This window comes from Gopherus evgoodei, unplaced genomic scaffold (assembly GCF_007399415.2).
Source record: "Gopherus evgoodei ecotype Sinaloan lineage unplaced genomic scaffold, rGopEvg1_v1.p scaffold_82_arrow_ctg1, whole genome shotgun sequence".
Classification (NCBI taxonomy): Eukaryota; Metazoa; Chordata; order Testudines; family Testudinidae; genus Gopherus; species Gopherus evgoodei.
The window spans coordinates 266,052-290,665 of NW_022060103.1; the positions used below are offsets into that span (position 1 = coordinate 266,052).

Below are 24,614 nucleotides of genomic sequence, written 5' to 3' on the forward strand. Positions count from 1 at the left end.
CATCATAGAAGAACCTTTCCAGAAGGTGGCCATGGACATAGTGGGACCCCTCAGCAAGACGACCCGGTCAGGGAAGAAATACATCCTGGTGGTGGTGGATTTTGCCACTCGCTACCCTGAGGCGGTGGCCTTGTCCTCTATCGAAGCCGACACAGTGGCAGATGCGCTGCTGACAATTTTCAGCCGGGTGGGGTTCCCCAAGGAGGTCTTAACAGACCAGGGGTCCAACTTCATGTCGGCCCTGCTCCGGTCCTTATGGCAGAAATGTGGGGTCCAGCACAACTGGGCCTCAGCGTATCACCCCCAGTCCAACGGGCCGGTAGAAAGGTTCAACGGGACGCTGAAGATGATGCTAAAAACATTTATGAACCAGCATCCGCAAGATTGGGACAAGTACTTACCTCACCTGCTGTTCACATACAGGGAGGTACCCCAGGAATCTACCGGGTTTTCACCTTTCGAACTGTTGTATGGAAGGCGGGTGAGGGGGCCCCTAGACCTGATGAGGGACGAATGGGAGGGGAAGGCCGCTCCCGAGGGAGAGTCAGTGGTGGAGTATGTCCTGACCTTCCGGGAAAGACTGGCCGAGCTCATGGGCCTGGCCAGGGAGAATCTGGCCCGAGCCCAGAGGAAGCAGAAGATCTGGTATGACTGCACGGCACTGGCCCGTGCCTTCGCCACCGGAGATCAGGTGATGGTTCTTATCCCCGTGAGGAGAAACAAACTCCAGGCTGCCTGGGAAGGGCCCTTCAAGATTGTCAAGCAACTAAATGAGGTAAACTATGCAGTGGAGCTGTCAAAGTGACCACACCACTGCCGGGTGTACCATGTGAATATGATGAAGCCATACTATGACAGGGGGAATGTGGTGTTGGCCGTGTGTGGACATTGGGAGGGGCAGGGAGATGACCCCTTAGTGGATCTGTACCCTGGGACAAAAGCTGGTTCCCCCCTGGAGGCGATTCCCCTCTCTGATCAGCTGACCCCGGTCCAGCACGCTGAGATCAGGGGGGTGCTGCATCTGTACCGACAGCTGTTTTCCAACCAGCCTGGACGCACTCATTTGACTGTCCACCGGGTGCAGACCGGGTCACATCCCCCTATAAGATGCTCCCCTTTTCGGGTCACCGGGAAAACTGCCAAGGACCTAGAAAGAGAGGTCAGGGACATGCTGGCTTTGGGGGTGATCCAGCCCTTGGGCCTCGCCAGTGGTGCTGGTCCCCAAAAAGGGATGGGTCAATCCGGTTCTGTGTGGACTATCGAAAGCTCAATGCCATCACCGTATCTGATGCCTACCCTATGCCCAGGCCTGACGAGCTCCTAGACAAGCTGGGAGGTGCTCGGTACCTCACCACTATGGATCTTACAAAGGGCTACTGGAAAGTGCCGCTGGACGCAGAGGCCAGGCTGAAATCGGCCTTTATCACCCCTCTGGGGCTCTACGAGTTTCTGACCCTGCCCTTCGGCCTCAAGGGAGCACCGGCCACCTTCCAGCGCCTGGTGGATCAGCTACTGAGGGGGATGGAGAGTTTTGCCGTGGCATATATTGACGACATCTGCGTCTTTAGCCGGACCTGGGAGGACCACATGTCCCAGGTTAAACAAGTGCTGGATCGACTCCAAAAGGCTGGGTTAACAGTAAAGGCGGAGAAGTGCAAGGTGGGGATGGCTGAAGTATCTTACCTGGGCCATCGTGTGGGGAGCGGCTGCCTGAAGCCGGAACCAGCCAAGGTGGAGGTGATCGGAGACTGGCCTGCTCCCCAAACCAAAAAGCAGGTCCAGGCCTTTATTGGGATGGCGGGGTACTATCGAAGGTTCGTGCCCCACTTTAGTGCCATAGCCGGCCCCATCACTGAACTGTGCAAAAAGGGGAAGCCAGACAAGGTGATCTGGACTGAGCAGTGCCAGGAGGCTTTCCGGGAGCTGAAGGAGGCTCTGGTTAGTGGCCCAGTTCTGGCAAACCCAGATTTTGACAAACCCTTCATGGTGTTCACTGATGTCTCAGACACGGGACTGGGGGCGGTGTTAATGCAGGAGGATGAAAAGGGGGAGAGACACCCCATCGTGTACCTGAGTAAGAAGCTGCTACCCCGGGAACAAAGCTACGCGGCCATCGAGAAGGAATGCCTGGCCATGGTGTGGGCCCTTAAGAAACTGGAGCCATATCTCTTTGGGCGACACTTCACCGTGTACACCGACCACTCTCCCCTGACCTGGCTGCACCAGATGAAAGGAGCCAACGCCAAGCTCCTGAGGTGGAGCCTGCTCCTGCAGGACTATGACATGGACGTGGTCCATGGGAAGGGAAGTGCCAACCTGACAGCGGATGCGTTGTCCCGGAGAGGGGGCCCTGAACTTCCCCAGGTCACTGGGCAGAGTGACCCCGCTCAGTTCAGTCTCGAAGGGGGGAGAGATGTGATGGAGTAGGGACTGTCTGTGTGGGGAGTGGGAGAGCAGGGGAGGACTTTAGGGGATGGACAATGCCAGGGCCTGTAACCTGAGCTAGGTAAGGGAGGGGAAAGGTCAACACCTTTGCCCGGGAAGGGGACAAAGGAAGGGAGCGGCAGGAGGGAAGCAGTTCCCCGCCCCTCCAAGAATCCCCCCCCGGAGCCCTGCCCCATTGCTCCCCAAAACCAGCGTCCCCCTGCACCGCCCCACGCCCCACCACTCCCCGAATCCCCCCCAGAGCCCTGCCCCATTGCTCCCCAAAACCAGCGTCCCCCTGCACTGCCCCACACCCCGCCCCTCCCCGAATCCCCCCCCAGAGCCCTGCCCCATTGCTCCCCAAAACCAGCATCCCCCTGCACCGCCCCACACCCCGCCCCTCCAAGAATCCCCCCCCAGAGCCCTGCCCCATTGTTCCCCAAAACCAGCGTCCCCCTGCACCGCCCCACACCCCGCCCCTCCCTGAATCCCCCCCCGGAGCCCTGCCCCATTGCTCCCCATAACCAGCGTCCCCTTGCACCGCCCCACACCCCGCCCCTCCCCGAATCCCCCCTGGAGCCCTGCCCCATTGCTCCCCAAAACCAGCGTCCCCTTGCACCGCCCCACACCCCGCCCCTCCCCGAATCCCCCCCCGGAGCCCTGCCCCATTGCTCCCCATAACCAGCGTCCCCCTGTACCGCCCCACACCCCGCCCCTCCCCGAATCAACTCCCCGGACCCCTGCCCCATTGCTCCCCCTAACCAGCGTCCCCCTGCACGACCCTACACCCCACCCCTCCCCGAATCCCCCCCCAGAGCCCGGCCCCATTGCTCCCCATAACCAGCGTCCCCTTGCACCGCCCCACACCCCGCCCCTCCCCGAATCCCCCCCCGGAGCCCTGCCCCATTGCTCCCCATAACCAGCGTCCCCTTGCACCGCCCCACACCCTGCCCCTCCCCACAGACACCTCTCCACACCGCCCCTCCCCTAATTCCCTCCCCACAGACACCTCCCTACACCCCACCCCTCCCCTAATTCCCTCCCCACAGACACCTCCCCACACCCCGCCCCTCCCCTAATTCCCTCCCCACAGACACCTCCCCACACCCCGCCCCTCCCCTAAGTCCCTCCCCACAAACACCTCCCCACACCCCGCCCCTCCCCTAATTCCCTCCCCACAGACACCTCCCCACACCCCTCCCCTCCCCTAATTCCCTCCCCACAGACACCTCCCCACACCCCGCCCCTCCCCTAATTCCCTCCCCACAGACACCGCCCCACACCCCTCCCCTCCCCTCCCCTCCCCTAATTCCCTCCCCACACCCCGCCCCTCCCCTAATTCCCTCCCCACTGACGCCGCCCCACACCCCGCCCCTCCCCTGATTTCATCTGCCCATAGCCCCGCCCTCCTGTAGCCCCTCCCACTACTGTGGTCCCTCCCCTCGCTATCTGCTCCCCAACAGCCCCCCTCCACCTGCCAGAGCCCCTCCCCTAGTCCCTCCCTCTCCCATAATGCCTTGCTGCAGCCTGCCTCCTTCCCACACTCAAGATGGCGGCGCTACACGCCAGCTGGTTGTGCGGAGCCAAGAAGCAGCCACACCCAATATGGCGGCGATCCCGTGAACGCAATGGGCCTGGCTGGGGGCTCCGCCACACCCAATATGGCGGCAATTCGCTCTCTGGGCAGAATCCACCCCTCCCAAAATGGCGTCGAGAGGCGGCCGCGGTGCGTGCCGCGCATGCGCATCCGGAATTTAAAAGTTTGGTCTTAAAGGGGAAGTACCCGGCGAGTGGGGCATGGCCGGTACCGGCTCGGGGCGGTTCCTCTACGAGCTCCCGGCCTGGCTGGTCTGTGGCCTCTGCCGCCTAATGGACGCGCTGGGCCGGGCGGACTGGGAGCGCTTCGGTACGTGGGGGAGGGGCCGGGGTACCCGGGGGAGGGGCCAGGTTACCCGGGTGGGGAGGGGCCGGGTACCCTGGGAGGAGGGGCCGGGGTACCCGGGTGGGGGCTGGGGGGAGGTGCTGGGGGGAGGGGCCGGGGTACCCGGGGGAGGGGCCAGGTTACCCGGGTGGGGAGGGGCCGGGTACCCTGGGAGGAGGGGCCGGGAGCCCTGAGGGGGAGGGGCCGGGGTACCCGGGTGGGGGCTGGGGGAGGGGCCGGGAGCCCTGAGGGGGAGGGGCCGGGGTACCCGGGTGGGGGCTGGGGGGAGGTGCTGGGGGGAGGGGCCGGGAGCCCTGAGGGGGAGGGGCCGTTGTACCCGGGTGGGTGCGGGGGGAGGGGCCGGGAGCCCTGAGGGGGAGGGGCGTGGGTACCCTGGTGGGTGCTGGGGAAAGGGGCTGGGGTACCCGGGGGGAGGGGCGTGGGTACCCTGGTGGGTGCTGGGGAAAGGGGCTGGGGTACCCGGGGGGAGGGGCGTGGGTACCCTGGTGTGTGCGGGGGGAGGGTCCGGGTACCCTGGTGTGTGCGGGGGGAGGGTCCGGGTACCCTGGTGGATGCTGGGGAAGGGATTGTTCGGCTCTCTTGAGGGTGGGATGGGGTGGATGGGGGACCCTGAGGGGCACCGACAGAGGGACTGGGGGCCGCTATGGGGGTTGGATGGGGGACGGGACAGACAGAAACGTGGGGTGGGAGTGACAGCGGGGAAGGGGGCGGAGCTGTGGGGTGTGATGGGGGGCACCAGACGGGAAGGGATGGCTCAGTAAGGGTGGGAGGCAGCATCGTGGGGCAGACAGGGGAGCCCCCGCACAGGGCTGACATCTCCCCCTTCCCCCAGCCTCGCGGATCGCGCGGGACCAGGTCGAGTTGCGTCTCTGCGAGCGGACGGACGGACGGACCCAGCGTCTGCTCTGGTCCTGGATGAACCGAAATGCTCGGGTCGGGGACCTGCTGGCGCTGCTGGATGAGCTGGAGCTGTACCGGGCCCGTGACCTCCTGGCCAGCTGTGAGCACCCCACGGCCACCCCACAGCCCTGCCGGCGCCCCCCACTCCCGACCCGCAGCCCCCGCCGCCAGGCCCGGCCCTGCCGGCGCCCCCCACTCCCGACCCGCAGCCCCTGCCGGCCCAGCCCGGCCCTGCCGGCGCCCCCCACTCCCGACCCGCAGCCCCTGCCGGCCCAGCCCGGCCCTGCCGGCGCCCCTCACTCCCGACCCGCAGCCCCTGCCGGCCCAGCCCGGCCCTGCCGGCGCCCCTCACTTCCAACCCGCAGCCCCCGCCGCCAGGCCCGGCCCTGCCGGCGCCCCCCACTCCCGACCCGCAGCCCCTGCCGGCCCAGCCGGCGCCCCCCACTCCCGACCCGCAGCCCCTGCCGGCCCAGCCCGGCCCTGCCGGCGCCCCCCACTCCCGACCCGCAGCCCCTGCCGGCCCAGCCCGGCCCTGCCGGCGCCCCTCACTTCCAACCCGCAGCCCCCGCCGCCAGGCCCGGCCCTGCTGGCGCCCCCCACTCCCGACCCGCAGCCCCTGCCGGCCCAGCCCGGCCCTGCCGGCGCCCCTCACTTCCAACCCGCAGCCCCCGCCAGCCTGGCACGGCCCTGCCGGCGCCCCCCACTCCCGACCCGCAGCCCCTGCCGGCCCAGCCCGGCCCTGCCGGCGCCCCTCACTCCCGACCCGCAGCCCCCGGCTCGGCTGGTGCCCCTCACTCCCGACCCGCAGCCCCCCCAAGCATCACTGGTGCCCCTCACTCCCGACCCGCAGCCCCCGGCTCTGACGGTGCCCCTCACTCCCGACCCGCAGCCCCCGGCCCTGCCCCTCACTCCCGACCTGCAGCCCCCGGCCCTGCCCCTCACTCTCGACCCGCAGCCCCCGCCAGCCTGGCACGGCCTTGCCGGCGCCCCCCACTCCCGACCCGCAGCCCCTGCCGGCCCAGCCCGGCCCTGCCGGCGCCCCTCACTCCCGACCCGCAGCCCCCGCTGTCCCGGCCCAGCCCAGCCCAGCCCTGCCGGCGCCCCTCACTCCCAACCTGCAGCCCCCACCGCCTGGCACAGCCCTGCTGGTGCCCCTCACTTCCGACCCGCAGCCCCCGCCGGCCCGGCCCGGCCCCGTCAGCGCCCCTCACTTTCGACCCGTAGTCCCCGCCGCCTGGCACGGCCCTGCCGGCACCCCTCACTTCCGAACCGCAGCCCCCGCCGCCTGGCATGGACCTGCCGGCGCCCCTCACTTCCGACCCACAGCCCCGGCACCGCCCTGCCGGCGCCCCTCACTCCCGACCCGCAGCCCCTGCTGGCCTGGCACCGCCCTTCCGGTGCCCCTCACTCCTGACCTGCAGCCCCTGCCAGCCCAGCCCTGCCGGTGCCCCTCACTCCTGACCTGCAGCCCCTGCCAGCCCAGCCCTGCCGGTGCCCCTCACTCCCGACCCGCAGCCCCTGCCATCCCAGCCTGGCCGTGCTGGTGCCTCTCACTCCTGACCCGCAGCCCCTGCTAGCCCAGCCCTTCCGGTGCCCCTCACTCCTGACCTGCAGCCCCTGCCAGCCTGGCCCTGGCCTTGGAGTGGTGGGATCCCAAGGTCCCTATGGTGGGTGGGAGTATTTGGGGGAGAAGCTTAGGGATGGCAGATTAGTGGGGGCAGGTTCCTTCATGCATCGCTCCCATCTTTAATCCCCCCGTTTTGTTTCCCAGGGCAGCCTCCCTCCGAGCCCCCCGTCCTGAGACCCCCGTTTCTTCCCTCGGCGCCTCCAGCCCCCCACCCCCCCACTGGTGACAGCAGAGCTTCGACCATTGCCTGTGACCCCCCCAAGCCACCCCCCCAGCCCCTGCCAGGTAACTCCGCCCCCTCCCCCAGTGGGGGAGCTGCCTGCCCATCCCCCTGGGGGTGGGGAGTTGAGTCTGGGGCGGGTGAGCTAACAGACTCCCTGTTTCTGCCTCCTCCTGCCCCCCTCCCCCACAGAGCCCTCCTGCCCCTCGCTGCCTCTGCCCGGGCCCCCGCCCAGCAGCCTGCTCAGCACCAGCCGCCAGGGGCCTGCCCCCCCACCCGCGGCACCCCCTGCTGACCAGGTACCGACACAGGAAGGTGGGGGGTGCTTGGACGGGGGGGGAGGAGTCCTGAGTAGGGGGGCAGGGATGGATAATGGGGGACAGCACTGGGTGGGGGGGTGTACTACCCATGGTAAGGGGGGGAAGGGGGCCGATTGGATCCCACCTAGAATCCTTAGCGCCCGGGGCTGGGGTCCCTGTTGCTCTGGGGGGGTCTGAGCTACCCCTGTGTGTGTCTCTCTCCCCCTGCAGGGGGTGAAGGCGCTGGGCCCTGCCCCCCAGCCCTTCGCCTGGCCCCTGGCGGAGCTGGTGCAGGCCACAGGCGGCTTCGCGGAGCGGCACAAGGTCGGGGAAGGCGGGTTCGGCTGCGTGTACCGGGCCCGGCTGCGCAACACAGACTACGCTGTCAAGCGGCTCAAGGAGGTACGGGTCAAGCGGCTCAAGGAGGTACGGGGGGGCCCTACCCAGCATCCTTTGCACTCACCCTCATCTGCCCACAATCGTCGTCACTAGCCCCAGCCTGCCAGGGAGGTACCCACAGTCCTCTGACCCCCCACTCGCGCTGCCCCCTCCCCTTCCCTGTGTCCCCTGGGGTTGGGGGCTGGCGACCTGACTCTCATTAACACACACACACCCCCGCTCTCCCCAGGACGCAGAGCTAGATTGGAGCAGCATCCGGAGCAGCTTCCTCACCGAGGTGGAAAAACTGTCACGGTGAGGGGGGCTGCAGGTCGGGAGTGAGGGGCACCGGCTGAGCTGGGGGGCCCAGGGCTGGGCTAGCAGGGGCTGCGGGTCAAGAGTGAGGGGCACTGGCTGAGCTGGGGGGCCCAGGGCTGGGCTAGCAGGGGCTGTGGGTCGGGAGTGAGGGGCACTGGCTGAGCTGGGGGGCCCAGGGCCGGGCTAGCAGGGGCTGTGGGTCAGGAGTGAGGGGCACCGGCTGAGCTGGGGGGCCCAGGGCCGGGCTAGCAGGGGCTGTGGGTCAGGAGTGAGGGGCACTGGCTGAGCTGGGGGGCCCAGGGCCAGGCTAGCAGGGGCTGCGGGTCAGGAGTGAGGGGCACCGGCTGAGCTGGGGGGCCCAGGGCCGGGCTAGCAGGGGCTGTGGGTCAGGAGTGAGGGGCACCGGCTGAGCTGGGGAGCCCAGGGCCAGGCTAGCAGGGGCTGTGGGTCAGGAGTGAGGGGCACTGGCTGAGCTGGGGGGCCCAGGGCCGGGCTAGCAGGGGCTGTGGGTCGGGAGTGAGGGGCACTGGCTGAGCTGGGGGGCCCAGGGCTGGGCTAGCAGGGGCTGTGGGTCGGGAGTGAGGGGCACTGTCTGAGCTGGGGGGCCCAGGGCCGGGCTAGCAGGGGCTGTGGGTCAGGAGTGAGGGGCACTGGCTGAGCTGGGGGGCCCAGGGCCGGGCTAGCAGGGGCTGCGGGTCAGGAGTGAGGGGCACTGGCTGAGCTGGGGGGCCCAGGGCCAGGCTAGCAGGGGCTGCGGGTCAGGAGTGAGGGGCACCGGCTGAGCTGGGGGGCCCAGGGCCGGGCTAGCAGGGGCTGTGGGTCAGGAGTGAGGGGCACCGGCTGAGCTGGGGAGCCCAGGGCCAGGCTAGCAGGGGCTGTGGGTCAGGAGTGAGGGGCACTGGCTGAGCTGGGGGGCCCAGGGCGGGCTAGCAGGGGCTGTGAGTCAGGAGTGAGGGGCACTGGCTGAGCTGGGGGGCCCAGGGCCGGGCTAGCAGGGGCTGCGGGTCAGGAGTGAGGGGCACTGGCTGAGCTGGGGGGCCCAGGGCCAGGCTAGCAGGGGCTGCGGGTCAGGAGTGAGGGGCACTGGCTGAGCTGGGGGGCCCAGGGCCAGGCTAGCAGGGGCTGTGGGTCAGGAGTGAGGGGCACCAGCAGGGCTGGGGGGCCCAGGGCCAGGCTAGCAGGGGCTGTGGGTCGGGAGTGAGGGGCACCAGCAGGGCTGGGAGGAGCTGTGAGCGCCAGTGTCCTCGGACCTACCCAGAATGCTTTGTGCTCACCCTGGCCCCAGGAATTTGGGGTGACCCTCCCCCACTAACTTCTGCCCCCCCAGGTTCCGCCACCCCAATATTGTGGAGTTTGGGGGGTTCTGCGCCGAGCGGGACCATTTCTGCCTCATCTACGTTTTCATGCCCAATGGATCCCTGGAGGATCGGCTGAGCGGCCAGGTACCCCTCCCTCCGGTGTCTGCCCCCCACAAGCCAGCCCCATTCCCTCCCCCCCATATCCTCCGTGGCTGGTGAAGGGGGGGGGCATTCAGTGGGGCTGAGTGCTCGTGCGACCCTGGGTGTGTAAAGGCGGGGGTCAGGACTGCGGAGTCGTGAGTTTCTCTCCATCTCCAGCGGGGCTGGAGCAGGGAGGAGGCCGGGGCTGGGGAAGGGGGGGCGGGGAAGAGGGGGCTGCAGGGGGGGCCAGGGAGGAGGAGGGTGCTGGGGCTGGAGCGGGGAGGAGGGGGCAGCAGGGGGGCCAGAGAGGAGGGGGCCACAGTGGGGCTCAGCAGCCAGGACCCCCTGGCAGGATTCTCCAACCCCGGCCCCCTCCTTGAGCTCGCAGCCTTGCACCCCCTCCTCCCTCGCCATACGGGGAGCAGGACATAGGCCCCTCCAGCCCCATTCACCCCCTCTGCTCCCCCAGGGCGGGCGCCCCCTCCTGTCATGGGCCCAGCGGCTGGAGGTGCTGGTGGGGACGGCGCGAGCTGTCCAGTTCCTGCACCGGGACACGCCCAGCCTGATCCACGGGGATGTCAAGAGGTGAGCGGGGTGGGGGGCTCGGGGGCAATGGGAGGGGATGTGGGGTGAGGGGATGACTGGGGTGATGGGGGGCTGGGTGCTCTAGGGCAGCGGGGGGGTAGGGAGTGGAGCTGGGGGGCTGGGGATGTGGGGTGAGGGGATGACTGGGGTGATGGGGGGCTGGGGGCTCTAGGGCAGCGGGGGGTAGGGGCGGAGCTGGGGGGCTGGGGATGTGGGGTGAGGGGATGGCTCTGGGGTGATGGGGGGCTGGGGGCTCTAGGGCAGTGGGGGGTAGGGAGTGGAGCTGGGGGGGTTGGGGATGTGGGGTGAGGGGATGGCTCTAGGGTGATGGGGGGCTGGGGGTCTAGGGCAGCGGGGGGTAGGGGCGGAGCTGGGGGGGCTGGGGATGTGGGGTGAGGGGATGACTGGGGTGATGGGGGGCTGGGGGCTCTAGGGCAGTGGGGGGGTAGGGAGTGGAGCTGGGGGGGCTGGGGATGTGGGGTGAGGGGATGTCTCCTCTCTCAGATCAGACTGTCCCCAGGGCCAGCAGCTCCCACGGCTTCGCCTCCCTGGGTCTGACCCCCAAGCATTCAGCCTTCCCTGCCCCTCTGTGCGCTTCCCCCAGGCGGGGTCCTGGGGGGGCCACGGAGTCCTGGGGGGGCCAGAGGGTCCTGCCCCCCCACTTTGCAGTCAGACGTGACTCTCAGCCAGCCAGTAACACAGAGGTTTATTCGATGACAGGAACAGGGTCTAACACAGAGCTTGTAGGTACAGAGAACCGGACCCCTCGGCCGGGACCATTCTGGGGGGCAGTGAGCCAGACCCCCACGTCTGCCCTCAGCCAGCTCCAGACTGAACCCCCCCCCCAGCCCCTCCTCTCTCCTCAGCTCCTGTCCCAGGCCAGGGGTCTCCTGACCCCTTTGTCTCCAACACCTTCAGCTGGCACCTTGCGGGGGGGCCCAGAGCCAGGGCGTTGGCCATGCTCTGTGCCGACAGCGTCACACTGGCCTCCTCAGGCTCTGCCCCAATCGCACCCCCTTAGCCCCCCACCTAGATCCCTAAGAAAGACATAGGGGAAACTGAGGCACTTCCACAGTATTCAGAGAAACCATTAAGAACATTCCCACTTCAGGCGGTGGGGGGCTGGGGGCTGTGGGGCAGCAGGGGGGTGGGAGGTGGAGCTGGGGGGCTGGGATGTGGGGTGAGGGGGTAAGGGAGGCTGGTGGCTCTGGGGCAGCGGGGAGGTGGGGGCTGGGCTGAGGGGGGTGTTTCGGGGGCCACGTCTCACCCCGTGTCCCCCCCCCAGCTCTAACATCCTGCTGGACGGGGCGCTGCGTCCCCGGCTGGGGGACTTTGGGCTGGCTCGCGCTGGGCGGGGCCAGGCTGGGAGTGGGGGGCTCAGTGCCAGCCTGGGCCGGACCCACACGGTGCGGGGCACCCTGGCCTACCTGCCCCCCGAGTACGTGCGGAGCGGGACCCTGTCCCCCTCCATCGACACCTACAGCTACGGGGTGGTGAGTACCAGACCCCGCGTGCCCCTCCGCTGCCCCCCCTGCTGCTCCGCTGCCCCCCATGTGCTCCCCAGCCCCTCCGCTGCCCCCCCTGCTGCTCCGCTGCCCCCCCTGCTGCTCCCCAGCCCCTCTGCTGCCCTCGCATGTTCCGCTGCCCCCCCTGCTGCTCCGCTGCCCCCCATGTGCTCCCCAGCCCCTCTGCTGCCCTCGCATGTTCCTCTGCCCCTCCTGCTGCTCCCCTGCCCCCCATGTGCTCCCCAGCCCCTCTGCTGCCCTCGCATGTTCCACTGCCCCCCCTGCTGCTCCGCTGCCCCCCATGTGCTCCCCAGCCCCTTTGCTGCCACCCTGGGCCCCCCAGTCTGCTGCCCCCCGTGTGCTCCTTGTCCCTCCACGGCCCCCCCCGCCCTCAGACACCCCCCGAAGGCCCCTCCACCATAACGCCCAAAACCGCAGGGGATCAGACCCTCTATTTTTCTCGGGGGGGGGTGTCACATATCCATGACGGGAGCTCCTGGACCCCTCCCCCTAAGAGCTCAGACTAACCCAGCCTGGGGCACAAATAAGGAATGGGGGAGGGGTCATGGGGCGGATTGCCCGCCCCCCCTCACCAAACCTCCCACGCCAGAGCCTTCAGCGACCCCCTCGGCCCCCCAGGTGCTGCTGGAAACGCTGACGGGGAGACGGGCCCTGGAGACAGACGGACGTGGACGGACAAAGTTCCTGGTGAGACGCTGCCCCCCCCTTTCCTCCCGACCCGCAGCCCCTGCCCCCCAGCCCAGCGCTGCCAGTGCCCCTCACTCCCGACCCGCAGCCCCTGCCCCCCAGCCCAGCCCTGCCGGTGCCCCTCACTCCCGACCCGCAGCCCCTGCCCCCCAGCCCAGCGCTGCCAGTGCCCCTCACTCCCGACCCGCAGCCCCTGCCAGCCCAGCGCTGCCAGTGCCCCTCTCTCCCGACCCGCAGCCCCTGCCCCCCAGCCCAGCCCTGCCGGTGCCCCTCACTCCCGACCCGCAGCCCCTGCCCCCCAGCCCAGCCCTGCCGGTGCCCCTCACTCCCGACCCGCAGCCCCTGCCCCCCAGCCCAGCCCTGCCGGTGCCCCTCACTCCCGACCCGCAGCCCCTGCCCCCCCAGCCCAGCGCTGCCAGTGCCCCTCACTCCCGACCCGCAGCCCCTGCCCCCCAGCCCTGCCGGTGCCCCTCACTCCCGACCCGCAGCCCCTGCCCCCCAGCCCCGCCGGTGCCCCTCACTCCCGACCCGCAGCCCCTGCCCCCCAGCCCTGCCGGTGCCCCTCACTCCCGACCCGCAGCCCCTGCCCCCCAGCCCAGCGCTGCCAGTGCCCCTCACTCCCGACCCGCAGCTCCTGCCCCCCAGCCCAGCCCTGCCGGTGCCCCTCACTCCCGACCCGCAGCCCCTGCCCCCCCGCTGCCCCTCACTCCCGACCCACAGCCCCTTCCCCCCGCCAGCCCTGCCGGTGCCCCTCACTCCCGACCCGCAGCCCCTGCCCCCCAGCCCAGCGCTGCCAGTGCCCCTCACTCCCGACCTGCAGTCCTGGCCCCACAGGTCTGCCGGTGCCCCTCACTCCCAACTCGCAGCCCCTGCTAGCCCAGCCCAGCCCCCCCCAATCCTGCCAGTGCCCCTCACTCCCGACCCACAGCCCTGGCCCCACAGCCCGGCCCCCGCCCCAGCCCGGCCAGTGCCCCTCACTCCCGACCCGCAGCCCTGGCCCCACAGCTCTGCCGGTGCCCCTCACTCCCAACTCGCAGCCCCTGCTAGCCCAGCCCGGCCGGAGCCCCTCACTCCTGACCCGCAGCCCCTGCCCCCCAGCCCAGCCCCCCCCACAGCCTGGCTGGTGCCCCTCACTGCCAACGAACAGCCCCGGCCCCACAGCCCTGCCGGTGCCCTCACTTGCCCCCGTCCCCGCAGAAGGATCTGGTCGCAGAGGAGGAGGAGGCTGAGGTCGCCGAGGTTCCTGGGCAATCACAGCTGGCGGTGACGGGCCCTGGCCCGGACCAGGATGCTCGGGTGACTCGGGTCGGCACCAGGATCTTCCAGAACCACATGGACCCGCGGGTCGGGCCCTGTCCGGAGGAGCTGGGCACAGCGCTGGGCTGCCTGGCGACCCGCTGCCTCCACAGACGCAGCAAACGGCGCCCGCCCATGGCCCAGGTACGGGACACCTGGGTTCCCTCCCCAGCTCGGGGGCCTGGAGGGTCAGAGAAGGGGGGCTGGGATCCAGGACTCCTGGGTTCTCTCCCCGGCTCTGGGAGGGGAGTGGGGTCTAGTGGTTAGAGCGGGGGGGGCTGGGATCCAGGACTCCTGGGTTCTCTCCCGGCCCTGGGAGGGGAGTGGGGGCTGGGGGGTCAGAGAAGGGGGGCTGGGATCCAGGACTCCTGGGTTCTCTCCCCGGCTCTGGGAGGGAAGTGGGGTCTGATGGTTAGTGCGGGGGGGCTGGGAGCCAGGACTCCTGGGTTCTCTCCCCGGCTCTGGGAGGGAAGTGGGGTCTGATGGTTAGTGCGGGGGGACTGGGAGCCAGGACTCCTGGGTTCTCTCCCCAGCTCTGGGAGGGAAGTCGGGTCTGATGGTTAGAGCTGGGAGCCAGGACTCCTGGGTTCTCTCCCCAGCTCTGGGAGGGAAGTGGGGTCTGATGGTTAGAGTTGGGAGCCAGGACTCCTGGGTTCTCTCCCTGACTCTGAGGGTCCTCTGGCTTTGCCTCACCCCCAGGTATACGAGGACCTGGAGCGGCTGCAGAAGTCTCTGCCCTGGGATCCCCCCTCAACCCCCTGGGGGGACTCGCTGCCCAGGGCCCCAGGGCTGCCCCCCAACCAGCCCGTGGAGAGCGACGAGAGCCTGTCGGAGGAGGGGGGCAGCTGGCTGGGTGAGTCCTGAACCCACTGGCCAGCCCCAAGTGCCCTTTGACCCCCGCTCGCCCTGACCTTTGCTCCCCGCCACTGGCTCTCGGTTGCATGAGGGTCTGGTCTCTCTGGGCCCCCCTCCCCTCCCGGGACCACAGCCCCAGTGGAAGGGGGCTGTGGCGGCTCTGGTCAGCTGCCAATGGGGCTGTTAAAAGTCCGGTCGGGCATCCTGGCTGTGTGCTGCCCCCACCCTCAGCACCGGCTCCACAGCTCCCATTGGCCAAGAACCGCGACCAATGAGACCTGTGGGGGCGGTGCCTGCAGGCACCAGGGCAGCACAGAGCTGCCTGGCTGCCAAGCGCCTCTGAGCCCCAGCCAGAGCCCCCTCACACACCCCGTACCCCAAACCCCTGCCCCAGCCTGGAGCCCCCTCCTGGAGACCTCACCCCCCCCCCACGCCCTCAAACTCCTTCCCAGAGCCTGCACCGTCCCCCCAAACCCCTGCCCCAGCCTTGAGTCCTCACCCCCCCCACACGCCCCCAAACTCCTTCCCAGAGCCTCCACCGTCCCCCCAAACCCCTGCCCCAGCCTGGAGCCCCCTCCTGGAGACCTCACTCCCACACACACACCCCAAACTCCTGCCCAGAGCCTGCACCGTCCCCCCAAACCCCTGCCCCAGCCTGGAGCCCCCTCCTGGAGACCTCACCCCTCCCCACGCCCCCAAACTCCTGCCCAGAGCTTCCACCGTCCCCCCAAACCCCTGCCCCAGCCTGGAGCCCCCTCCTGGAGTCCTCACTCCCACACACACCCCCCAAACTCCTTCCCAGAGCCTCCACCGTCCCCCCAAACCCCTGCCCCAGCCTGGAGCCCCCTCCTGGAGACCTCACTCCCACACACACACCCCAAACTCCTGCCCAGAGCCTGCACCGTCCCCCCAAACCCCTGCCCCAGCCTGGAGCCCCCTCCTGGAGTCCTCACCCCCCCCCACGCCCTCAAACTCCTGCCCAGAGCCTCCACCGTCCCCCCAAACCCCTGCCCCAGCCTGGAGCCCCCTCCTGGAGACCTCACTCCCACACACACACCCCAAACTCCTGCCCAGAGCCTGCACCGTCCCCCCAAACCCCTGCCCCAGCCTGGAGCCCCCTCCTGGAGACCTCACTCCCACACCCCCCCCCAAACTCCTGCCCAGAGCCCCCTCTCCCCACACCCTGAACCCCTCAGCCCCAGCTCAGTGAGTGCGTGTGGGGGGGTAAGGGAGCGAGGGGGGCGTCTGACCCTCGCCCAGGCAGCTTTCGGCAGCCCAGGCCTGGCCCATCTCAGCCCCGGCCAGCAGGCCCTGTCCTGGTCCCCAGGGGCTCCAGCCAGCCCCCCCTTCCAGCCAAGCCCCCACATCCCCTCCCCTGACCGTCCTCTGTCCCCAGACCCAGGTAAACAGGCCACCTGCCTCCCCTTCCCCCGGCTGGAACCGGGCCCCAGACCCCTCAGCCCCTCTCCCCCACTGGCCAGAACCAGCTGCATCCGGGCTGGGGGGGCCTCCTGGCCACCTCGCTGGGTCCCCCGTCTCCAGGCTGGTATCTGGGGTTCCGGCTGCGAGGCAAGGTCACACCTGGTCCCCTGGAGCAACGAATGATGCTCCCACCCCCTCATTGCACACGCAGAGACACCTGGGGAAACTGAGGCAGAGGCACAGTTCATGGAACATGCCGAGAGCTCCCCCGCCCCCGATATTTGTTCCTGCTGGGGTCTGGCCTGGGTGACCCTCAACCCCAGCTGACATGGCCCACTGCCCGCTGTGACCTCCGACCTGGGCTCTCTCTGCAGGCGTCGCCCCATCCCTGCACCCCCAGATTCACATCAACCCGGCCCGGCAGCGCATCATGGAGCGGCTGGCGCTGTACCAGCAAGGGGCGCTGGACAGCCTGGGGGTGCTGGCCTCCGAGCTCCCGGCAGGTAACCCCCCAGCAGCCCGATCGCGGGCCCCCCCATGTGGTGCTGGGCTGGGGGGGGCAGGGTAAAACTCCCCCCTCGAGCTCCTTTCCCCCAGGGTGAGGGTGGGGTCTCTGCTCCCCCAGCTCTGACCCCTCTCCCCTCCCCTGCAGGCTCAGCCCCCCGCCTGCCCGAGGAGAGCGACGATTTTGAGCCCTGAGATGGACGGACATGGAAGGACGAAGTTCTCATTGATGGGGGGGCCGAGGCCCACCCCAAAATGCACCTCCTGGCTGCTAGAACCCACCCTCGGGCCTGGCATCCAAGTGTCCAGGGCAGCGACTTGGAGTGGGGGGGGAGACATGGTACCTGCTCTCCACCCCCACCCCCACCCCCACCCCCTGCAGTGGACAGGGACCCCGGCATCCGGGAAGGGGCCTTGGAACTGAAGAGGGAGGCGGCACCTTGGTACTTCGTGGCTTGTGCCAGTGCCCCTGCACACGGACCCCCCTGCTCCCAGCCGTGAGGGTTCGTGGCCGGTTCCCGGGGGTGGGGGCCCGCAACGGAAAATAAAACATTTTATATATTTATAATCTGGCTTCCTCTGGAGGGGTGGGGGCCATTTATAGGGGGACCCCGATCTGCTCCTGGGCTGCAGCCTGTCTAGTCACCCCCGCCCCCCCAGCGCAGCGTCCCTTCAGTAACGGGCGGGCAGAAATCTTCCAGCCAATCGCTTTATTCTGCTTGGAGGCTGCGCCCCGGCCGCGGGGGGGGCTCCAGGCGTGGGGGGGCTGGACAGGGGCTCAGGGCGCGCCCCCCCAGGCGCGTGGCAAAGAGGAAGGCGCAGTGGAACTGCAGCACGTCGCAGACCTTGGACCAGAAGTGGCCGCTGAGTCTCCGGAACGGGTCCCACCGGGCCAGCCAGGCGTCTCCCAGCTTCAGCAGCACAAAGCCCAGGCAGGCGGCGAAACCAGCTGCCGCGGTCCAGGCTGAGCCCGCGTCCCCCCAGCGCCGCTGCGCCCGCCACGCTGCGCCCGCCACGCCCGCCACATGTGCGGCCAGGGCCCCCTCGAAGCCGCGGGTGTGGGCCAGTGCCAGCCCGTAGCTCAGCAGTGAGGCCCCTGTGCCCAGCACCACGTGCCCAGGCTGCCAGCCCTGCACCAGGCAGTGGCACCAGAGCCCGGCCCAGGCGAAGATGGGCAGAGTGACCCACTGGTCCAGCACCGCTGCCCGGGGGTGCTGGGTCCAGAGCCGGGCCCACTGCACGGGCCCGTAGGCCAGGGCCAGGAGGGCGAAGACGGCCTGCAGGTAGCGGCTGGGGCCGCGCCCAGCCCGGGGAAACCAGCGCCAGCCCAGCGCCACATAACCCAGGTTCACCAGCGAGTTGCAGGGCATGGCCAGGGCGGGGGGCAGCCAGGGGACGAGGGGCTCCGCGTAGTGCCCGTACCCCACCTCCACGGCCACCCGGTCCAGGGCGCCTGCGGCCACCACGGCCAGGCAGAGAGCGCCGGCCCCAGACACGTGCAGCAGCGCGGCACAGTCCTCGGGCCGCATGGCCGGGCCTGGCACCCCCAGCCGCCTCCACACCCCACGGCACCGCCCCACAGACTCCGGGCCGAGGCAGCGCAGCCATTGGCTGAGTCCTGTCCCCGCCCCCCACTGCCTTAACCGCTACAGTGCCAAACATCTGTGCCGGCCTGCCAGCGCCCCTCACTCCCGACCCGCAGCCCCTGCCCCCCGGTGCCCCTCACTCCCGACCCGCAGCCCCTGCCAGCCCGGCCCTCAGTCGCGACCCGCAGCCCCTGCCCCCCGGCCTCGCCGGTGCCCCTCACTCCCGACCTGCAGCCCCTGCCAGCCCGGCCCTTCCAGTGCCCCTCACTCCTGACCTGCACCCCCTGCTCCCCAGCCCAACCCCCCAGCTCTGCCGGTGCCCCTCACTCCTGACCCGCAGCCCCTGCCCCCCGGTGCCCCTCACTCCCGACCTGCAGCCCCTGCTCCTCGGTGCCCCTCACTCCCAACCCACAGCCCCTGCCAGCCCGGCCCTCAGTCCCGACCCGCAGCCCCTGCCCCCCCCGGCCTCGCCGGTGCCCCTCACTCCCGACCTGCAGCCCCTGTCAGCCTGGCCCTGCCAGCGCCCCTCACTCCCGACCCGCAGCCCCTGCCCCCCGGTGCCCCTCACTCCCAACCCGCAGCCCCTGCCAGCCCGGCCCTCAGTCCCAACCTGCAGCCCCTGCCCCCTGGTGCCCCTCACTCCCAACCCGCAGCCCCTGCCAGCCCGGCCCTCAATCCCGACCCGCAGCCCCTGCCCCCCGGCCTCGCCGGTGCCCCTCACTCCCGACCCGCAGCCCCTGCCCCCAGCCTCGCCGGTGCCCCTCACTCCCGACCCGCAGCCCCTGCCCCCCGGCCTCGCTGGTGCCCCTCACTCCCAACCCGCAGCCCCTGCCAGCCCGGCCCTCAATCCCGACCCGCAGCCCCTGCCCCCCGGCCTCGCCGGTGCCCCTCACTCCCGACCTGCAGCCCCTGCCAGCCCGGCCCTTCCAGTGCCCCTCACTCCTGACCTGCACCCCCTGCTCCCCAGCCCAACCCCCCAGCTCTGCCGGTGCCCCTCACTCCTGACCCGCAGCCCCTGCCCCCCGGTGCCCCTCACTCCCGACCTGCAGCCCCTGCTCCTCGGTGCCCCTCACTCCCAACCCACAGCCCCTGCCAGCCCGGCCCTCAGTCCCGACCCGCAGCCCCTGCCCCCCCCGGCCTCGCCGGTGCCCCTCACTCCCGACCTGCAGCCCCTGTCAGCCTGGCCCTGCCAGCGCCCCTCACTCCCGACCCGCAGCCCCTGCCCCCGGTGCCCCTCACTCCCAACCCGCAGCCCCTGCCAGCCCGGCCCTCAGTCCCAACCTGCAGCCCCTGCCCCCTGGTGCCCCTCACTCCCAACCCGCAGCCCCTGCCAGCCCGGCCCTCAATCCCGACCCGCAGCCCCTGCCCCCCGGCCTCGCCGGTGCCCCTCACTCCCGACCCGCAGCCCCTGCCCCCAGCCTCGCCGGTGCCCCTCACTCCCGACCCGCAGCCCCTGCCCCCCGGCCTCGCTGGTGCCCCTCAATCCCGACCCGCAGCCCCTGCCCCCCGGCCTCGCCGGTGCCCCTCACTCCCGACCTGCAGCCCCTGCCAGCCCGGCCCTGCCGGTGCCCCTCACTCCCGACCTGCACCCCCTGCTCCCCAGCCCAACCCCCCAGCTCTGCCGGTGCCCCTCACTCCCGACCCACAGCCCCTGCCCCCCGGTGCCCCTCACTCCCAACCCGCAGCCTCTGCCCCCTGGTGCCCCTCACTCCCGACCCGCAGCCCCTGCCCCCCAGCCTCGCCGGTGCCCCTCACTCCCGACCCGCAGCCCCTGCCCCCCGGCCTCGCCGGTGCCCCTCACTCCCGACCTGCAGCCCCTGTCAGCCTGGCCCTGCCAGCGCCCCTCACTCCCGACCCGCAGCCCCTGCCCCCCGGTGCCCCTCACTCCCGACCCGCAGCCCCTGTCAGCCCGGCCCTTCCAGTGCCCCTCACTCCCGACCCGCAGCCCCGTTACGCAGCCCCCCGGTGCCCCTCACTCCCAACCCGCAGCCCCTGCCAGCCGGCCCTCAGTCCCGACCCGCAGCCCCTGCCCCCCGGTGCCCCTCACTCCCAACCCGCAGCCCCTGCCAGCCCAGCCCTCAGTCCCGACCTGCAGCCCCTGCCCCCCCGGCCTCGCCGGTGCCCCTCACTCCCAACCCGCAGCCCCTGCCAGCCCGGCCCTCAGTCCCAGCCCCGCAGCCCCTGCCCCCCGGCCTCGCCGGTGCCCCTCACTCCCGACCTGCAGCCCCTGTCAGCCCGGCCCTTCCAGTGCCCCTCACTCCCGACCCGCAGCCCCTGCCCCCCGGTGCCCCTCACTCCCAACCCGCAGCCCCTGCCAGCCGGCCCTCAGTCCCGACCCGCAGCCCCTGCCCCCCGGTGCCCCTCACTCCCAACCCACAGCCCCTGCCAGCCTGGCCCTCAGTCCCGACCTGCAGCCCCTGCCCCCCGGTGCCCCTCACTCCCAACCCGCAGCCCCTGCCAGCCCAGCCCTCAGTCCCGACCTGCAGCCCCTGCCCCCCCGGCCTCGCCGGTGCCCCTCACTCACGACCTGCAGCCCCTGCCAGCCCGGCCCTGCCGGTGCCCCTCACTCCCGACCTGCACCCCCTGCTCCCCAGCCCAACCCCCCAGCTCTGCCGGTGCCCCTCACTCCCGACCCGCAGCCCCTGCCCCCCGGTGCCCCTCACTCCCAACCCGCAGCCCCTGCCCCCCGGTGCCCCTCACTCCCAACCCGCAGCCTCTGCCCCCCGGTGCCCCTCACTCCCAACCCGCAGCCCCTGCCAGCCCGGCCCTCACTCCCGACCCGCAGCCCCTGCCCCCCGGCCTCGCCGGTGCCCCTCACTCCCAACCCGCAGCCCCTGCCAGCCCGGCCCTTCCAGTGCCCCTCACTTCCGACCTGCACCCCCTGCTCTCCAGCCCAACCCCCCAGCTCTGCCGGTGCCCCTCACTCCCAACCCGCAGCCCCTGCCCCCAGAGATGTGGTGGTTGGGCTGGTTGCCATGGTTACCAGACAGCCGCCTCCCCCCGTACGGGGATGTGGGGTGGGAGGCTCTCCTGGCAAGGAACTGCTGACTTGTTACTATGGGGTCCTAGTTGAGCCCCCCACGTCTCACGCAGGGGGTGATGAGCCATCCCTGACCCTTCACCATCCTTCTGGCATGGGGCGGGTGTACACAGGGGTTGTGGGACAGAGGCTTTGGGGTCATGGAGGCAGGGGGTCTACTGGTGGGGATGTGTCCCCCAGCCCCCCTCCCGCATAGACAACTCCCCAACCCTGACCCATGGACAGACCTGGGGCCCCTCAATCCCTCCCTGAGCCTGAGCCCCCCACACTTACGGTGATGGCCAGGGTGGGGGGCATCTGTATCCCCCTCCTACCATGCTTCACCCCCCATTATTTGCCTCCTACCCCCCAGTCCCTCCCCTCATCCCTGAGCTTGCAGGGTCCACGTCTCTAGTGGGGGGCTGGTTTCTGACTGGTGCCAGGGCGTCCCAGCTCAGAGACCCCCCACCTGCTGTGGGGCCTGGAGTGTGGCTGAGGGAACTTGCTAGGGCTGCTTGGCTGAGATGTCCAGCCAGCTGTACTTCCCCACCCAGCCCACACCGCCATCTTGGTGCTGGAGTGGGCCTGGCATGAGTCAGGCGGCCATCTTGGCGCTGAGACAAGCCTGGCAGGCAGCTGAGTGCTGAGGTGACAAGGGAGGCCAGCTCGGCGCTGACGTGGGCTTGGCATGAGTCTGGCAGCCATCTTGGTGCTGAGACAAGCCTGGCATGCCGCTGGCAGCCATCCTGGAGCTGAGTCAATGAGGGCGGCCATCTTGTCACTGAGATTAGCCCAGCAAGTGAGGCCAGCTCTGTGCTGAGGTGGGCTTGGCGTGAGTCAGGCGAGCTGAGTGCTGAGGTGACAAGGGAGGCTTGGTGTGAGGTGGGCTTGGCGTGAGTCAGGCGGCCATCTTGGCGCTGAGACAAGCCTGGCAGGCAGCTGAGTGCTGAGGTGACGAGGGAGGCCAGCTCGGCGCTGAGGTGGGCTTGGCGTGAGTCAGGCGGCCATCTTGGTGCTGAGGTGGGCTTGGCGTGAGTCAGGCGGCCATCTTGGTGCTGAGAGAAGCCTGGCAGGCAGCTGAGTGCTGAGGTGACAAGGGAGGCCAGCTCGGCGCTGAGGTGGGCTTGGCGTGAGTCAGGCGGCCATCTTGGCGCTGAGGTGGGCTTGGCGTGAGTCAGGCGGCCATCTTGGCGCTGAGACAAGCCTGGCAGGCAGCTGAGTGCTGAGGTGACAAGGGAGGCCAGCTCGGCGCTGAGGTGGGCTTGGCGTGAGTCAGGCGGCCATCTTGGTGCTGAGAGAAGCCTGGCAGGCAGCTGAGTGCTGAGGTGACAAGGGAGGCCAGCTCGGCGCTGAGGTGGGCTTGGCGTGAGTCAGGCGGCCATCTTGGCGCTGAGGTGGGCTTGGCGTGAGTCAGGCGGACATCTTGGCGCTGAGACAAGCCTGGCAGGCAGCTGAGTGCTGAGGTGACAAGGGAGGCCAGCTCGGTGCTGAGGAGGGCTTGGCGTGAGTCAGGCAGCCATCTTGGCGCTGAGAGAAGCCTGGCAGGCAGCTGAGTGCTGAGGTGACAAGGGAGGCCAGCTCGGTGCTGAGGCGGGCTTGGCGTGAGTCAGGCGGCCATCTTGGCGCTGAGGTGGGCTTGGCGTGAGTCAGGCGGCCATCTTGGCGCTGAGGTGGGCTTGGCGTGAGTCAGGCGGCCATCTTGGCGCTGAGAGAAGCCTGGCAGGCAGCTGAGTGCTGAGGTGACGAGGGAGGCCAGCTCAGCGCTGAGGAGGGCTTGGCGTGAGTCAGGCGGCCATCTTGGCGCTGAGGTGGGCTTGGCGTGAGTCAGGCGGCCATCTTGGCGCTGAGGTGGGCTTGGCGTGAGTCAGGCGGCCATCTTGGCGCTGAGACAAGCCTGACAGGCAGCTGAGTGCTGAGGTGACAAGGGAGGCCAGCTCGGCGCTGAGGTGGGCTTGGCGTGAGTCAGGCGGCCATCTTGGCGCTGAGGTGGGCTTGGCGTGAGTCAGGCGGCCATCTTGGCGCTGAGACAAGCCTGACAGGCAGCTGAGTGCTGAGGTGACAAGGGAGGCCAGCTTGGCGCTGAGGTGGGCTTGGCGTGAGTCAGGCGGCCATCTTGGTGCTGAGAGAAGCCTGGCAGGCAGCTGAGTGCTGAGGTGACGAGGGAGGCCAGCTTGGCGCTGAGGTGGGCTTGGCGTGAGTCAGGCGGCCATCTTGGCGCTGAGGTGGGCCTGGCGTGAGTCAGGCGGCCATCTTGGTGCTGAGGTGGGCTTGGCGTGAGTCAGGCGGCCATCTTGGCGCTGAGGTGGGCTTGGCGTGAGTCAGGCGGCCATCTTGGCGCTGAGACCAGCCTGGCAGGCAGCTGAGTGCTGAGGTGACAAGGGAGGCCAGCTCGGCGCTGAGGAGGGCCCAGGGGAAGCCCACCCACTCTTGCGGTGCCCGAGCAAGGCTGGCATGAGCCCAGCAGTCATTTTTGACTGGTGGCCATCTTGGCGCTGAGGCGTGACAGCGGCCATCTTGGCGCCCATGCCCAGAGCAAGCCAAAGCCAGGAACTAAGAGCGGGGCTGGGCCTGCAGCCTGGGCTGCCTTCTGAGGCGAGTTACGAGGTAAAGTGGGTTTAATTTCGGGTCGAACTGGCCAATGGGGGGGGGGTAAAGTTTGCCGACATCCGGGTACTAAAACAACCGTTAGGTCGGAGAGCGAGGAAACGGGGGGGAGTGCGCATGCGCACAGGAAAAGGGTGGGATTGCGGCGCGCACGCGCCTGTTTTTGGGCCCAGGATACGCCTGCGTAACGGGAAAGGTAGGCAGAACGAACACTATGCGCATGTGTATTTGAGTATAGGGCGAAAGGGAGAGCATTCTGCGCATGCGTAAGAGACATCACATCCGGGTCGTAGAGGCGCCGCCATCTTTCGTCTGGTGTGGAGGAGAAGGGTCCAAAATGGCGGCTCCCAGGGGCCTGGCATTCGCAGCCTTCCCACGCCGGGGGTAGCTCTCGTGCCCCGCCCGTGGCGACTGGAGTCCGTGCACCGCTGCGCACAGGTATTATTGTAGGCCCTTTAAACGTTCGGTCGCGTAGCAACGGCAGCCGGCCACTTCGGCCGCCATCTTGAGCAGCCACCTCCGGGTAGGAGGTGGTCGCCATCTTGAAAAACGGCCACATCCACGCACTTAGGCCGCCATCTTGGAAAACAAGTAACATCCGGGTAAGTAACAGCAAGGCGTCATGTTCTGGCCTTCGGGGGGGGGGTGCATCCGGGTACCTGAGGGGTGGGGGCGGCTGCCGCCATCTTGTGGGCGACATCCGGGCATTTAGGGAGGGCGACATCTTGGAGGTTTCTTCGTCAGAGCGCCCAGCGAGTCGCCATCTTGTATACGACGAGGTGGGGGCAGCTACATCCGGGCACCCATGGGCCGCCATCTTGGAGCGCGCTACTGCATCCGGGCATCGAGGGGGCGCCCCTTGGGCATTGAGACGGCGGCCATCTTGGAGAGGCCTTGCCGCCGAGCCGCCTTCATCCGGGGACTTGAGCGGCCGCCTCTGGCGCGTGGAGAGACGCCATCTTGGGTAGCGCTCTGCCTGCGGC

General features: G+C 69.6%; 2 protein-coding genes across 4 annotated transcripts in view; one reads left to right on the forward strand and one right to left on the reverse strand.

Moving 5' to 3' along the window:
* The window catches only part of IRAK1 (interleukin 1 receptor associated kinase 1), a 30,690-nt gene extending 13,652 nt beyond the window's left edge, over positions 1-17,038 (forward strand). Inside the window, exons 1-14 of one of the 3 annotated variants that reach the window (XM_030548090.1) lie at positions 3,875-4,330; positions 5,199-5,366; positions 7,038-7,178; positions 7,306-7,412; positions 7,644-7,814; positions 8,041-8,105; positions 9,436-9,550; positions 10,017-10,132; positions 11,418-11,625; positions 12,277-12,345; positions 13,543-13,785; positions 14,341-14,494; positions 16,293-16,421; positions 16,571-17,038. In XM_030548090.1, the coding sequence (XP_030403950.1) occupies positions 4,222-4,330; positions 5,199-5,366; positions 7,038-7,178; positions 7,306-7,412; positions 7,644-7,814; positions 8,041-8,105; positions 9,436-9,550; positions 10,017-10,132; positions 11,418-11,625; positions 12,277-12,345; positions 13,543-13,785; positions 14,341-14,494; positions 16,293-16,421; positions 16,571-16,617 (1,842 nt within the window). In that variant the 5' untranslated portion in view covers positions 3,875-4,221 and the 3' untranslated portion in view covers positions 16,618-17,038. Of the gene's footprint in view, positions 1-3,872; positions 4,331-5,198; positions 5,367-7,037; positions 7,179-7,305; positions 7,413-7,643; positions 7,815-8,040; positions 8,106-9,435; positions 9,551-10,016; positions 10,133-11,417; positions 11,626-12,276; positions 12,346-13,542; positions 13,786-14,340; positions 14,495-16,292; positions 16,422-16,570 lie in introns of those variants that run through there. The other 2 variants (XM_030548091.1, XM_030548092.1) reach the window with 2 other exon arrangements.
* A 79-nt stretch (positions 17,039-17,117) lies between these two features.
* Positions 17,118-18,152, reverse strand: TMEM187 (transmembrane protein 187). Its single transcript, XM_030548097.1, has one exon. It carries the CDS (start codon positions 17,949-17,951, stop codon positions 17,133-17,135), a length of 819 nt encoding a protein of 272 aa, XP_030403957.1. The 5' UTR covers positions 17,952-18,152; the 3' UTR covers positions 17,118-17,132.
* Between the last annotated feature and the right edge of the window lie 6,462 nt (positions 18,153-24,614).

Excerpts from the sequence above, each read along its gene's own strand:
- TMEM187 (XM_030548097.1), bottom strand. The coding sequence starts at position 17,951 with ATGCGGCCCGAGGACTGTGCCGCGCTGCTGCACGTGTCTGGGGCCGGC.